The sequence below is a fragment of the Tupaia chinensis genome, unplaced genomic scaffold (genome assembly GCF_000334495.1).
Source record: "Tupaia chinensis unplaced genomic scaffold, TupChi_1.0 Scaffold150166_1, whole genome shotgun sequence".
Lineage (NCBI taxonomy): Eukaryota > Metazoa > Chordata > Mammalia > Scandentia > Tupaiidae > Tupaia > Tupaia belangeri.
Genome location: NW_006210004.1, coordinates 300,763 through 315,072, shown reverse-complemented (window position 1 = coordinate 315,072; position 14,310 = coordinate 300,763). Strand labels below are relative to the sequence as shown.

General features: G+C 40.2%; 1 protein-coding gene across 4 annotated transcripts in view; it reads right to left on the bottom strand.

Annotated features, from left to right (window-relative positions):
* FBXL2 (F-box and leucine rich repeat protein 2) overlaps positions 1–11,101 on the bottom strand; it is a 59,107-nt gene extending 48,006 nt beyond the window's left edge. For all 4 annotated transcript variants that reach the window (XR_003548436.1, XM_006171955.2, XM_006171958.2 and 1 more), the window contains exon 1: positions 11,009–11,101. Coding sequence is in view for 3 of the 4 variants with exons in the window: in XM_006171955.2 (XP_006172017.1) it covers positions 11,009–11,011 (3 nt within the window). In the remaining variant the exon portion in view is untranslated. The remainder of the gene's footprint in view (positions 1–11,008) is intronic.
* Between the last annotated feature and the right edge of the window lie 3,209 nt (positions 11,102–14,310).

The window sequence follows — 14,310 nt, the reverse complement described above, 5'->3', positions numbered from 1 at the left end:
CTTTAAAAGTGTGTGTTTCAGGAACCAGCAGTTAGCGTAATGGCTATGTCGCTGGACTCCCACATAGTCGACCGCGGTTCGTGTCCCGGACCCGGTGGCTTAAAACTCACGCCAGGCCGCGTGTGCGTGCGTGCCCAAGATCCCGAGAGGAGAATGGAGGAGAAGGGATTGCGGCGTGACCATTCCCCCCCGGGGGGTGATTTCTCGCTTTCTGTCTCTATGTCTCTCTCTCTGTGTCTGTCTGGCGAGCGCACACACCCTACAATGAAAATCTCTCAAAAAAAAAAAAAAGGCACATCTATTCATGAGAGAATGAGAGAGAGAGAGAAGGAGAGAAAGTACCACCACCCCCATGAGTGATCCTTTATCATTCATTTCTTTATTCCATCAGGATTTGGGGGATATATGGACCCATGACCAGTGTGTTTTTAATGCTGCCAGGACCAGGACTCAAACTATGGTGGCCACGTGGGATCTAATTCCCTATACACTGTGCTTAACCACTGCACAGGGCTGGCCCAAGACTACGTTGTTTAATATCCACTTACTTGTGAAATTTTCAGTTTTTCTACTATCATTTCTAACTTTATTCCCCTGTGGTCAGTGAAGATATTTTGTATTTTCTTTTTTTTTTTAAGAATTATTTTATTTAACTTTATTAACATTATTTATTTATTCATTTATTCTAATTTGACCACAGAAGGACAGAGTGATAGGAAAGAGAGAAAGAGAGAGAGAGGGAAAAAGTAAGCCACCAGGTCCAAGACTCAAACCACAGTTGGCCACATGGGAGTCCGGTGCCCTTAATCACCACGTTACCTGCTGCTCCCTGTATTATTTCTTTTTTTAAGTTATTTCATTTTATTTATTGTTATTATTTTTTAATTTGACCAGAGAGAGAGAGGGAGGGAAAGCAAAGGAACAAGCCACCAGGTTCAGGACTCAAACCACGGTCAGCCACGTGGGAGTCCAAAACCTTAACCACCATGCCACCTGCTGGCCCCACTTTGTATTATTTCAGTCTTTTAAAATTGATTGAGACCTGTTTTGTAGTGTAAGGTAAGTTTATCCTGAAGATTATTCCATGCGCATTCTGCTCTGCCTAGGTGGACTGTTATATATATATCTCTATCGGATCTAGAGAGTTTATAGTGGTGTTCAAATGTTCTATTTCCTTATTGTTCTACTGTCTAAATTTTCTATTATTGGGAATATGGTATTTAAATCTCAAACTGGTGTCTGGGCTGGTGGTGGATAACACTACGGTATCTTCATCTATCTCAACAGCTGTCAGAAGGATGGGATTATTTTCCATTACTACAAAGACAAGTGAATCAGTTTCAAGAGTTCAACACAAATGGGGAGGGAGGGCTTCCTAGAGATTAGAATAGCTCATTCTACTCTTTGAAGCAGTGATGTTCCATCCACATAATTCCTGCAGACGCCACAGAACCAGGAATATCAACCAGAAAGAAACACCTCTTTCAGTGGGAGATATGATTAGGAAACCTTTAAGGAGTAAATCCGTAGGAAGTGGCTGAATCTGAGCAGGACGATGGTAACAGTCACAAGAGGAGGTTTGTTTAGATCCACAAGACACAGGGGCCAGGTAGCACGGTGGTTAAGGACATTGGACTCCCACATGGTCAACCATAGTTTGAGTCTTAGATCTGGCAGCTTTCTTCCTCACTTTCCGTTTATCTCTCTCACTCTGTCCCTCCCTGGTCAAATTACAATAAATAAGTAAATAAAGTTAAGTAAAATAATTGTTTTTTTAAAAAAACCTGCAAGATGAAAGATGTTCCACAGCTTCAGTCGATAATCAAAAACATTTAGCTTTACCTTCCACTTCTTCCTCTCTTTTTGCCTTATAAAAGAATAAACATGGCCAGTTACTTCCAACAGAGGTGCCCAGTCCACCTGATCCCTGCTTTCCTCTACTTGTGTGTCTGTGACTCTCTTTCCAATCTACTGTCGCTCCCCTTCAGGTTCACGTCTGTCCACCTGGCAGGTCGCAGCATAAATATAATTTAGTAAGTATATATTCTAGGTTATGAAATATTTATTTTTATACCTTTGTAACAGTGGGCACATCTTTTTACTTTTCTGTCAGTTTCCTCTTCTGCAAAATGTAGACAGTAATGAAACCTGCCACAGGATTTGCTGTGAATTAAATGAGTTCATATAGGTAGAGAGCTAAAGCCATTTTACTATGTCTTCCTATGAAAAATGCAACATGACTTTTCTGACAACCCAGTAGTTCTCTAAAGTATTGAGTTTTTGTCAATACACAATGACATTCTTTGCCTCATGTAACAATTTTACTTGTAGTCTATTCTATCTGATATTAGTATTGCAACTACAGCTCAATGTCAATGTTTTTAGATCTAACGAATGTCTCCTGTAGATAACATACAATTGGATGTGCAACTTGTTTACAATCTATTCTTCCAGTCGCTAACCTTATTGGTGATTTAATTCTTTTGCATTTATAGTAACTATTATAAGGAAGGACTTCTGCCATTTTCCTATTTTTCTATTCTTCAGTTAAATGTATTATTATTCTGTAAGTCCCAACATGTTTGTTGGTAATGATATTCAAATATTTTATATCCTTACTTTTGTTTTTTGTTTTTAGTCTCCAGATTTGATCAAATTAGTGAGAAAGGGGTTTTATTTTGAAGGTTAGAAGGTCTATACTTACTTAACTATGTGTTTATAGTGTACTGACCTTTTCATCTTTGTAAACTGTTTTAAGAATGATTCTTATCTTAAAGTCCACTTTGACTAATATTAATGTAGCAATATTAGTTTTTTACGCTTTTTACATGTGATACATTTATACTCTTATTTTCATCTGTGCCCCTCTCTCTCTCTCTATGTGTGTGTGTGTATATATATATCTTAAAGACAGTACAATAATTGGGCTATACTATTTCATCCAGTCTGATAATTGCTACCTTTTCACTGGGGTGTGTGATCTATTTACACTTAATGTAATATTGATATAATGCTTTTAAGTCTACCATCTTTATTCTATTTGCCCAACCTACTTTTGCTTCTCTCCTGACTTCTCACTGGTAAAGAATATTTATTCTGTTTCTTACAGTTATTATAACCTTACTACTTTCTTGTACTTATAACCTTATACTATATCTCTTTGTAGTTTTCTTAAAGAATTATTTTAACTTTCTTTTTCCTTTTTTTCCCTCCTTTCTTCCTTCCTTTTAGTATGACCAGAGAAGGATAGACTGAGAGTGAGAAAGTGAGAAAGCAAGCAATCAGGTCCAGGACTCAAACCACAGTCTGCCATGTGGAGTCCAGTCCCTTAACCACCATGCCACCTGCAGGCCCCCCTCTGTATTTTTTTTAATGGTTGCTTTAATGATTACAGGGTGCATCTTTATCATAGTTTAACTCTACTTAATTTCCTCCTGCCTATTGTACATTTGTCATATATCTTACTTCTAATGTATACTATTGTACTCAACACTACACTGATATTACTTCTGCTGTAAGAAGTTTATGATTTTCTAAATGAATAAATTTAGAATTTTTTAAAAGGTCCCTTACATTTATCTACCTATTTACCATTTTTGCTACAATTCATTCCTTCCTTCAGATCTGGGCTTCCTCTATTATCACTTTGCTTAGGCATGAAAAATTTTCTTGTTATATAGGTCTGGTATAGATAAATTGTCTTTGCTTATGTCTGTCAGAAGCTTCATTTATTTCTCTTCCATTTTTGAATATAAAATTCCACATTAGCCAGTTTACCTTTTTAAAAAAAAAAAAGAATTATTTTAAATTTCATTTTATTCATCATTATTACTATTACTTTAATTTGACCAGAGAGAGACAGTGACAGAGAGAGGGAAAGTGAGAAAGCAAGCCACCAAGTCCAGGACTTGAACTGCAGTCAGCCATGTGGGAGTCCAGTTAACTTAAACACCATGCCACCTGCTGGCCCGCCATTTTTCTTTTTATAAAAGCCTTTAAAAGTTTATTCCATTGTCCTCTGACTTGCACTATTTCTGATGAAAAGTCCATTATTCATTGTATTATTCCCTTTGCCATCTTTTTTCTTTTCTGCTTCCTTTATAAAAATCTTTGATTCTCAGGAATTTACACCTAAGTTTAGACTTGTGTTTATCCTGCTGGGGATCTGCTGACCTTCTTGGATAATTGGTTGATGTCTTCCACCAATTTTGGAAACTTCTTGGTAATTATGAGCTATTTCCTTTGTCCCCACTCTCCCTCTGCTCCTTCTGGAACTCTAATTACATGTACACTAGACAATATATTGCTACACACATCTCAGATGTTGATGATTTCTACTGATCTGTCTTCAGGCTTACTAATGCTTTCTTCTGCTGTGTCCAGTCTGCTATTAAGACCATCAAAACAATTCTGCATTTCTAATATCTTGTTTTTTTTCATTCCTAACATTTACATTTAGGTTCTTTATAGTTTCCATCTTTCTGCTTAACTTTTCTATCTATTCATTCATGTTGTTCAACATCTGGGCCATCATTGTTCCTTTGTTTTTGTTTTTGTTTTGTTTTTAACAGAAACTTTATTCAGTTCATTCAGTAAGCACTGGTGAAATAAATTTCAGTTGCAAATTCATAGATATAAGCTTCAAAGTTGTATGTATCAAAAATACAGATGATATTGGAAACCAGTTAGCGTAATGGCTATGTCGCTGGACTCCCACGTAGTCGACCGCGGTTCGCGTCCCGGACCTGGTGGCTTAGAACTCACGCCGGGCGTGTGTGCGTGCGTGCCCAAGATCCCCAGAGGAGAATGGAGGAGAAGGGATTGCGGTGTGACCATCCTCCCTGGGGGGTGATTTCTTGCTTTCTGTCTCTATGTCTCTCTCTGTCTGTCTGGCGAGCACACACGCCCCATAGCGAAAATCTCTCCAAAAAAAAAAAAAAATCCAGATGATATTTATAACAATAACTTACAGATACAAACTAATGATAAGCTACAATTTCACTAAAGATTGTAAACATTTTAGTCACTATTCAGTTCTTTTTTTTAGGCAAAATGCTCTTTTGATGACAAATAAATTAACAGATGCACACTAGAATGAACTATTTGCAGACAATACAAAATATACAAAATAAAGTTTTTATTTATTTTTCTCTTATAAACACAAATTTATCACTTAGTCTTCAAAAATTACTTGCACTTGAACTTTTATAGTTTGATAAAGCATTCCTGAAACAATCTACAGAATAGTTTGACAAATGACACTTTGAAGCAGACATGATTGTCCTAAATTGTTTTTTCTCATACCATCCACCACCTACTCTTTACCAACCACTTTCCTCCCATACTGTCACTAGCATCCACACCCATTCTCTCCACCATCACATTTTCTTTGGTTCATAATTGGTTATTTTCTGCCAGATATTGTGTATAAAAGAACAGTAATTTACCTTCATAAAGACCAGCTTTCTGTCTCTAAGGTGAGCACACACACCCTATAGCAAAAATCTCTCTTAAAAGAAAAGAAAAAAAAAACTAGGATGGCCATAGGGGAATTTTCCTCATTTCTGTTGCCATGCTCCTAGTCTGTGGCAGCTCTAGAGTAACACTTGGTAAAGGCCCCTAGTATCTCTGCGAGATGTCTATTAACTCTACTGTCCTGTCTCCAGCCTTAAGCAGGTGCCACCCACCTCAGAGGGATTGTTCTTAACTATCTTTCCCTGCCTCAGCCCCCAAACTCCTATTCCTATGTTCTCATCGAAGACTCACAGCAAAGAGTTGGCAGGTAACCTTGCTCTGTGGCTGCGGCCCCTTTGGATTCCAAATACTCACTTAAGCACATTCGTACTTCAGTAGAAGTTTGGCTGATGTCTTTTTAACTGCCAGGCATGTTCTTGCCTCAGGACCTTTGACTTTTTCCCCTCTCCTAACATGGTCTTTCTTCAGCCATTTCCATGGCATATTCTCTGCTCAAATGTCACCTTCTCAGAGAGATCTGTCTCTTCTACATTAAAACCAATGCCTCCCACCTCTTAACTACTCTCCTCCTATGCCCTAGAATTCTCTTCCTCTCCTACTCAGGTTTCTTTTCCTCCTAAGCACTTTTCACGACATTATCTGTTTATGGCATATTCTCTGCTCAAATGTCACCTTCTCAGAGAGATCTGTCTCTTCTACATTAAAACCAATGCCTCCTATGCCCTAGAATTTTCTTCCTCTCCTACTCAGGTTTCTTTTTCTCCTAAGCACTTTTCACTACATTCTCTGTTTATTATTTGTCTCCCTGCCACTGGAGTATAAGGTCCAGCAGAGTCTGCTCTGTTGCACGTAGAATGGTGACTGGAACATGGTAGCACACTGTAAATATTTGTTGGATAGAAAACCAATGATCAGGGAAAAAAAAAAATCAATGGAAAGATACAAGTGTAGGGTCAGCACGGAGATCTGGGAAACCTGGGTTTGACTCTCTGACTCCACAAAGACTTTCCCAAACACTGTACATTCTGCTTCTCTAGACCTCTCTGTTCCATTTCCCATCCCTTAGAGAAAAAGCAGGGACTGACGAAGCCACTACACAGGGTAGCAATGAGACTCGAAGTGAGGCAGGCAAGGAGGCAGGGAAAATGTAGCCCAACTCCTGCCCATCCATAGTGAGCTTTGGTTGTCTGCACAGAAAGGAAAAGAGCCAAGTAAATCCTGCAGGATGTCATTAGACAACATTAGAGAGTCAGTCATAAAATGAAAAAAGAGCCTGCTGGCTCAGCTGATAAGACACTGAGATTCTTAATCATTTGTGCTGGGCACTGGGCACAATGTTTAGTGTTGGAAAGAAGCCATGGTTTAATGTTTAAGATTCCAGACTTTGCAGAAAGAATGGCTGAGTTCAAACCCTGGTTCTGCCACTCACCAGTTATGTGACTGTGGGCAAACTGCCTATTTAATCTAGGCCTATTAAATAGGTATAATCACGTCAATCTCATAGGAATGTTGGAAGGATAGAGAGAAATGTGATAGGCCCAGAACTGGGCACAGAGGAAGGGTTCTGAAAGAAAGCTACTGTTAACATTACTAAAAATTATTCTCTACCCACTATGACAAGTGCAAGGGAAAACCAATATTGTCAAGAGTAGAAAAGTTAATATACAGAAAACTCTCAATTTTTCATGATCTACTAACATAGATCTCATTATATAAACTCTCTTAACTACACCATGCAATGGCAATGAGAGCAAAACCATCTATAAACTCTGACTTTAAAAAATCAGTTTAGACCAGCCATAGTGGCGCAATGATAATCCAACACTCTGTGATCCTGAAGTCACACGGGAAGGTTCCAGGTTCATGTCCCTAGGTCTCCCTCATTTCCCTGTACACACTGGGTCCATATATGCAGATAGATAAATAAATAAAAAGAATGTGAAAAACTACTTCCCAAATGAATTAATTAAGATGGGAAAGCTACATGATACAATGTTATTATATATTTCCAAAAACCAAATCTGCCTTCAAGCTAACAGTATTAATCAATAACAAAAACTTGATACAAGCATACATATTCTGAAATATGTTTTAGTTCATATGAATTAAAACTTCAGTAGTTATTTGATGCCCTTTTTGTAACAGAATATAAAACTAAAATCTAAAAATTATTAGAAAAAAGATTCTCAGAAAATAGATACTTTTAAAAACACTGTTTCCGGACCAGCAGTTAACGTAATGGCTATGTCACTGGACTCCCATGAGTCGACCACGGTTCGAGTCCCGGACCTGGTGGCGTAAACTCCCGCCAGGCAAGTGTGTGTGCATGCCAAAGATTCTGAAAGGAAAATGGAGAAGAAGGGACTGCGGTGTGGGAGTGATTTCTTGTTTTCTGTCTCTCTGTCTCTCTCTGTCGTTCTGGCGAGCGCATGCGCCCTATAGCAAAAAACTCGTAAAAAAAAATCAAAACACTGTTTCATCCTCCACATCTAAAAGGCTTTATATAAAATACTAGTGTCTGTTATTCACAAATAGCAGATGCTAATTACCGCACATGAACTGAAGTGACAGGAGAAACTCTCAATGCTATTACAGTCATGCATATGAGCACTGATTTAATCACCAGTCTTTACTAATTCCTTTTCATTTCAACCTTGTGAACAAGGGGGGAAAAAAAAGAAGGGGAAAGAAGGCCTGACACGCCTACTCTGTTCTATAGCATCTTACCCAGCCAAGAACAACAAAATACACAACATTCATAACTGTTTGAAAACTCTTAAAGTCCTAATAAGAAAATTAACTTCCTAACATATATAGGACATATATATTGGGGAACATATAATGATATACTATACATTACAGTACAATCCAGTGATTACATAAGCAAGTTCTGAGACAAACTGCCTGGTTTTGGAACCTACCTGAATTTACCAGTGACCTGGGCAAGTTACTTTACCTTCTGTACAATTTCCTCAATTCTATAATGGAGAAATACTATCTTTTTCATAGGGTTGTTATGACAGTTTAAGACATAAGGCATAGGAAAAAAATGTCTCACACATAGAATATACACTTACGTAACGTACATGTTGGCTGTCATTATTATAAAGGCAGTAGAAATAAATGGCTCAGTTGAAAAAACTTCCATTGTGAAATAGTTAAGCAGAGTTCCAAAATTATATGTGAAGCATTTATATCAACTACTAAAGTTGTCTGTTTAAATTCAGGCATTATATGAAGTATATAACATGATCTCGAATACAGTTTGGTGACTACATAGGTAGCCTCTTCATCCCTCTCCCTCCTACATCAAACATTCCCCCATTTCAGCTGAAGCCTCAGATTTTTATCTTTGGAGTTATTTTATTCATGATAAGGAAATCTGCACACTCGAGAGAGAAATGAGGCCTGAAGAAGGGAGCTGAGCATTCTTACCACGCTGCAATCTCCATCTCTAAGCCCTCCAGCTCCTTATGATCTTGGGCACATACATGTGCATGCCCGCCATGTTTCAGGTCATGCGAGCTGGGGACTCAAACCCACAGTCAGTAATGAGGCTTCCAGTAGTGCAGTTCTGTATGCTACTGAGTCCCACCACAGGCTGGGTCATAGAAGCCTAGACATCTTATCACTCAATCAATCCCATTCTGTGAGTTAATTTTCTTTTTTTTTTAAGGTTTTTGCCATAGGCATCATGCATTTGCCAGAGACAAAGACAGTGAAAGGGAGTGTAAAAAATCACTTCCCCCCAGGAGAGATGGCTATGCAACAATCCCTTCTCCTGGGATTTTTGGCATGCAAACATACGTGCTCAGCACAATTTTCAAGCCACTGGGGTCTAGGACAGGACTCGAACTGCCATCCACTATGTGGGAGTCCAGCATCGTAACCACCATACTAACCACCATGTTACCTGCTGGCCCCATGAGTTTAATCCTTAATGCTTAAAGATACACAAAAAGCAAAGTATCTCTAAGTTCAGGAAAGGAATCACTACTACAACAGTATAGCAGAATGCCTTTATTTTAGAGTAAGTAAAACTCTAAAATTCACAAAAGTGAATCAGGATGGACTGTGGGTCGGGATAGAAGGATGAAAGAAAAAAGAAAGAAAAGCAAAAGGGCAAACGGGAGGAATCGGAAACTTCAGAAAGCTGTGAAAATTTAATTCAGGATTACATTTCCTTTCTCCTCGCTATTAATTGTAAGGCCATTTCCCACACAGAATATGTAATCATAGTATGTAATCATTTATAAACAGTTCGATTTTTGTAAAATTCACTTCTGAAATTTCCAGCTCTAGGAACTTGTCACTTAAGAACAAAAAGGCACACACCGAATGAAGAAGTCATTCCCGTTATCTGTGGTTGATGTTCTTTTCCTGCTATCCACAAAGGACACTCTTGGGAGCTGTTCCTCCAGAGGCAATGAGAGACTCAGACCATCCACCTTCTCTTATCACTATCCTGGGGGGTTCACTCCAGAAGCCACTTAGGGGGCACCCTGCATTTTCAGCTCACCAGCCCTTCCTCTCATCCCTGCTAATAAATCTCCACTTACTGACTTGTTTGTAAAACAAACAAAACTTGTTCCTTATTACCCACCCCCCCACCGTCCACACCCCCCACCCTCCTCTCCCTCAAATGTTCTATACCCAGCTAGGGTGTGTCCTCAAAGCAGGGCCTCCAGTTTTCTGTCTTTTACTCCCCTTGGAGGCCTCTGGAGAAATCGCACCTTTGACTGCCGGTCCCCTAAATCTTGTCTATGATTCAAGCCAGGTTTTTAAAACGAATTTAATAGGGCCAGGTGTTATGCCCACACTCACTCAAGTTTATTGAACAAAGGTATGATAGAAGACGTTTACAATGTATTAATTATGGAGCAATTAAATTCCTTAATGAAAGAGCTGCATCTAGGCACAAACCCTGGAGTTTAATGACCCCCTCCTTTTTTTTAAAGAAGGGGGGGGTTTTCTCTCTTCCAAATCACAAATCTAAATTTCCACACACTAAAAAAAAAAAAAAGCCTCTCAGGATCATGAATTTGAAATACATATTGTGAATAACATTATTTATATACGATTGCATAGAAACAAAACTGGAAGTTCATAAACTGCAATATAGCGTCAATGGGAACCCACATGATAGTCAAATAAATATATCTATTTTTTCAACCACACCCTCCTTGGGTGGCTTCCGAGGCTCGTTCGGGCCAAACAGCGTCACGCCGTCCAGCAGCTTATTGGGTGGGGGTCCAGGCCGTGACCCGGAAGTCCAACGGGAAAGAACGCTGCGTCGCGGTCGCCCCCCAGGCAGGCTGGCGCTCGGGAGCCCCCAGGGCGCCCCTCCCCGGGCCCGCCCTGCCCTGCCCTGCCCTGCCCAGCCCTCCCCAGCCCTGCCCAGCATTCCCGCAGGCCGTGGCCCGGCCTCACCCGACCCCGACACCGCCCGGCAGACCCTGCGAGCGACCACGCGAGGACCCGGCCCAGGCGAGCAAGGGCGGGGCGATCAGGCCCACACGGGCCCCAGACTCACCATGGCCGAAGAGCAGCGAGCGCGCCCACAGCCCGGAGTCACACGGCGCCGGCGACGCCCGTTGTCCTGGTGACGCCAGCCGGGCGCCCCGCCCCGTTCCCTAGGTGGGCTCGGTGATGGTCTCCCGAGGTGGGCTCGGTGATGGTCATTGGCTGGCGGAGAGCACGTGACGCTCAGGGGCGGCGCCCTTTGGACCGCCCACCGTCGCCCGGGCTCTTGGGCGGGGCGTCCTTGGCTCTCTTACTTTGCATCTGGTCTACCCTGAGCTTGGTCACCTTGAGGCATCCACCTGACAGGTCTGCAAGCTGCTGATCACCCAACTAAGGCCCACTTCGCTGAAAGGGACCTTCATGGATTTTCTTTATTTAAAGAATAGATGACATGGGAAATACATGATTATTGAAGACTTTTCAAATGATCAAAAACAATACAACCACTTCTCAACAACCAACCTGTTGCTACATATGACCAGTTCTCTGCATTGTCTACTTCCTGCAGTCTAGGACTCACTACACAAAGCGTTTGAAATCATGCAAGACTACCTATTTCATCTATAGTAACCAAGTTACATTTCCTTTAGACCTTTTCATTTATCAGAATAAATTAAAATGATTACACCACATGTATATTATTGTATTGTGGTGTGTCTTGTCGTTTTCTTACGCTTATGTTTTTTGTATAGATGAAATGACATTCTAGCGTGGTGTCCCATGATAACTATTGAAAAATACATCCCTTATGGCACCATGACACTACAAGACATCCACCTTTAATCTTCTCACTTATCGACCAATTTGCCTAGCGATCTAGTTGCAGGAACAGAGTACAGTTAAGTGTGCTTTAACTAAAAAGAGTAAAACCACACTATCCTCAACACCTGAGGCAGCCATTGCTCATATTCCAGTCAACCTGCCTCCAAACTTCCAACAAAATATGTAATATTGGCATTACTTAAAATGGAGGCAAGGCATATGTACTATTTTATTTTTACTTTTTTTTTTAGTTGCCTAAGGGCACTTGTGCTCTGCATAGGGAGACAGAGAAAAAGAGAGGGAGGAGAGAGAGAAAGCATCCCCAATGGAGTATGGTCACAATGTAGTTCTTTCTCCTCCATTTCTTTGTCCCCTCAGGATTTTAGGAATGTGTACACACACTCATGCTCAGCATGCTTTTCAAGCTGCCAGGGCCAAGATTGGAACCACAGTAGTCATGTGACATCTGGCTTCTCCTAACCTCTAGGTTATAGGGCTGGCCCCACACTTTTATAATCTACTTTTCTAAATGAAAAAAAAAAATTTTACATGCAGATTTATAAAATCATATTGTAAGTATGCTCTCCAATTTATAGGTCAACTGATAATTTGTTAGACGTTTTTAATATGGTTGAAGGGAATTTTAATATCCTTGAATTTATCCTATTAACTCTATGAAAAAGAAATACATTAAACAGATGACCTGACATCTCTCCTCGAAAGTCCAGCAGGCATCAAAATGTTAATGTGGCCTAAATAAACCTCTTGGTTCAACTTCCTTACTTTAGTCTTCCGCTTTCCAGCAAATGTTTCTACTATCCCATGGCTGTTAGGAATAACACCTAGGAATTACCCTTGATTTCTGTCTTTACCTCACACCTTATTTTCTTAACAAATACTCCTGATTCTACCCAAAAGAAATCCTGAGTCTATCCATTTCTTCTTCTTTTTTCGTTTAACCTATCTATTTCTTACCATCCCTATCTCACAGCCACTGTTATCTTTTACTTGAATGTATCTCCATGTGCTACCGTGTGAATGTTTGGGTCCTTTCCAAAATTCATTCTGAAACCTAATCCCGAGTGCAATAGTAGAGCCACTCTTCACTTAATGACCTACCTGTTTAATGACCACTCAGATTCTCCAGCACCGGGAATCCCCTTTTTCAGTCTTTGTCTCATTCTCACAGTTGATTAATAGTCACTACACCAGGGACCAGCAGATGGCATAATGGTTACTTTACTGGACTCCCGCATGGTTGACCACAGTTCATGTCTTGGACCTGGTGGCTTAAAACTCACTCCAGGTGTGCCCGCGCATTCCTAAAATCCCAAGAAGAGAATGGAGGAGAAGGGATTGCTGCATGGCCATCTCCACCCCCACCCCCCCACCCCCAGGGGCTGGGTAGTTCTCACTTTTTGTCTCTTTGGCAAGTGCACATGCCCTACAGCAAAAATTTCTCTCTCAAAAAATAAACAAATAAAATATTCACTACAGGGAATTTTGAGGATATTAAAATTCCCTTCAACCATATTAAAAACATCTAACAAATTATCAGTAGGTTTGCAATCATTTTGTTTATAAATTTGTACTTTATTGTGTACCTGTAGTCATATTCGGAATAAATATGAACTATTTTCCTGGATGTATATTATTGTGTTGTGGTGTGTCTTGTCACTTTCTAGTGCTTATCTAATGTATGCTTTTTGTATGGATAGAGTTACATTATTCTAGGGGCTAGTAGGTGGTGTGGTGGTTAAGGCACTGGACTCCCACATGGCCACCCTTGTTTCAAATCCCAGAAATGGGGGCTTGTTTCTCACTCTCCATCCCCCTCCTGGTCAAATTGAATAATAATGATAATAAGTAAAATAATTATTATTTTGAAAAGAATTATATTATTCTAATGTGGGGTCATATGATGTCTATTGAAAGATACATCTATTACAGTCTCACAATACACCCAAGATACTGGTCTTTCAATTCTTCACTTATTGACCAATTTTTTTAATAATCTGTAGGAATGGCACTCAGTGGTTAAATAAGGAGTGCCTGTAGTAAGAGATATGGCCTTTAGGAGCTGATCAGCTTGTGAGGGCTCCACCCTTGTGGGTGAGATTAATGTCTATATAAAAAGCTCTTAAAGCAGTGAGCTCAGTTCCTTTTTGTCTTTCTACTCCTTCTGTAACTGTAGACACAGTGATTGATCATCACTTACAGAGGATGCAGAAACAAGGTTCCATATTGAAAGTGGAGAGCAACCTTTACCAGACTCTCCAAACCTGCTGGCACCTAGATCTTGGACTTCCCAACCTCCAGAACTGTAAAAGATAAATGTTTGTTGTTTATTAATTACTCAGCCTATGTTATTTTGTTAAATGACAGACTACCTACAACACCATGCCAGCTGTCTTACCTCCTACAGTCTATACAACAGCAGTGTTTTGGTGGCATTTAGGAAAAGCACACCCTTCCCTTGAGGGAAGAGCTCACGTGATGGGATCCTTGCCTACTGCACTAACCTCAACTCCTTCCATTCTTCTCTGATTC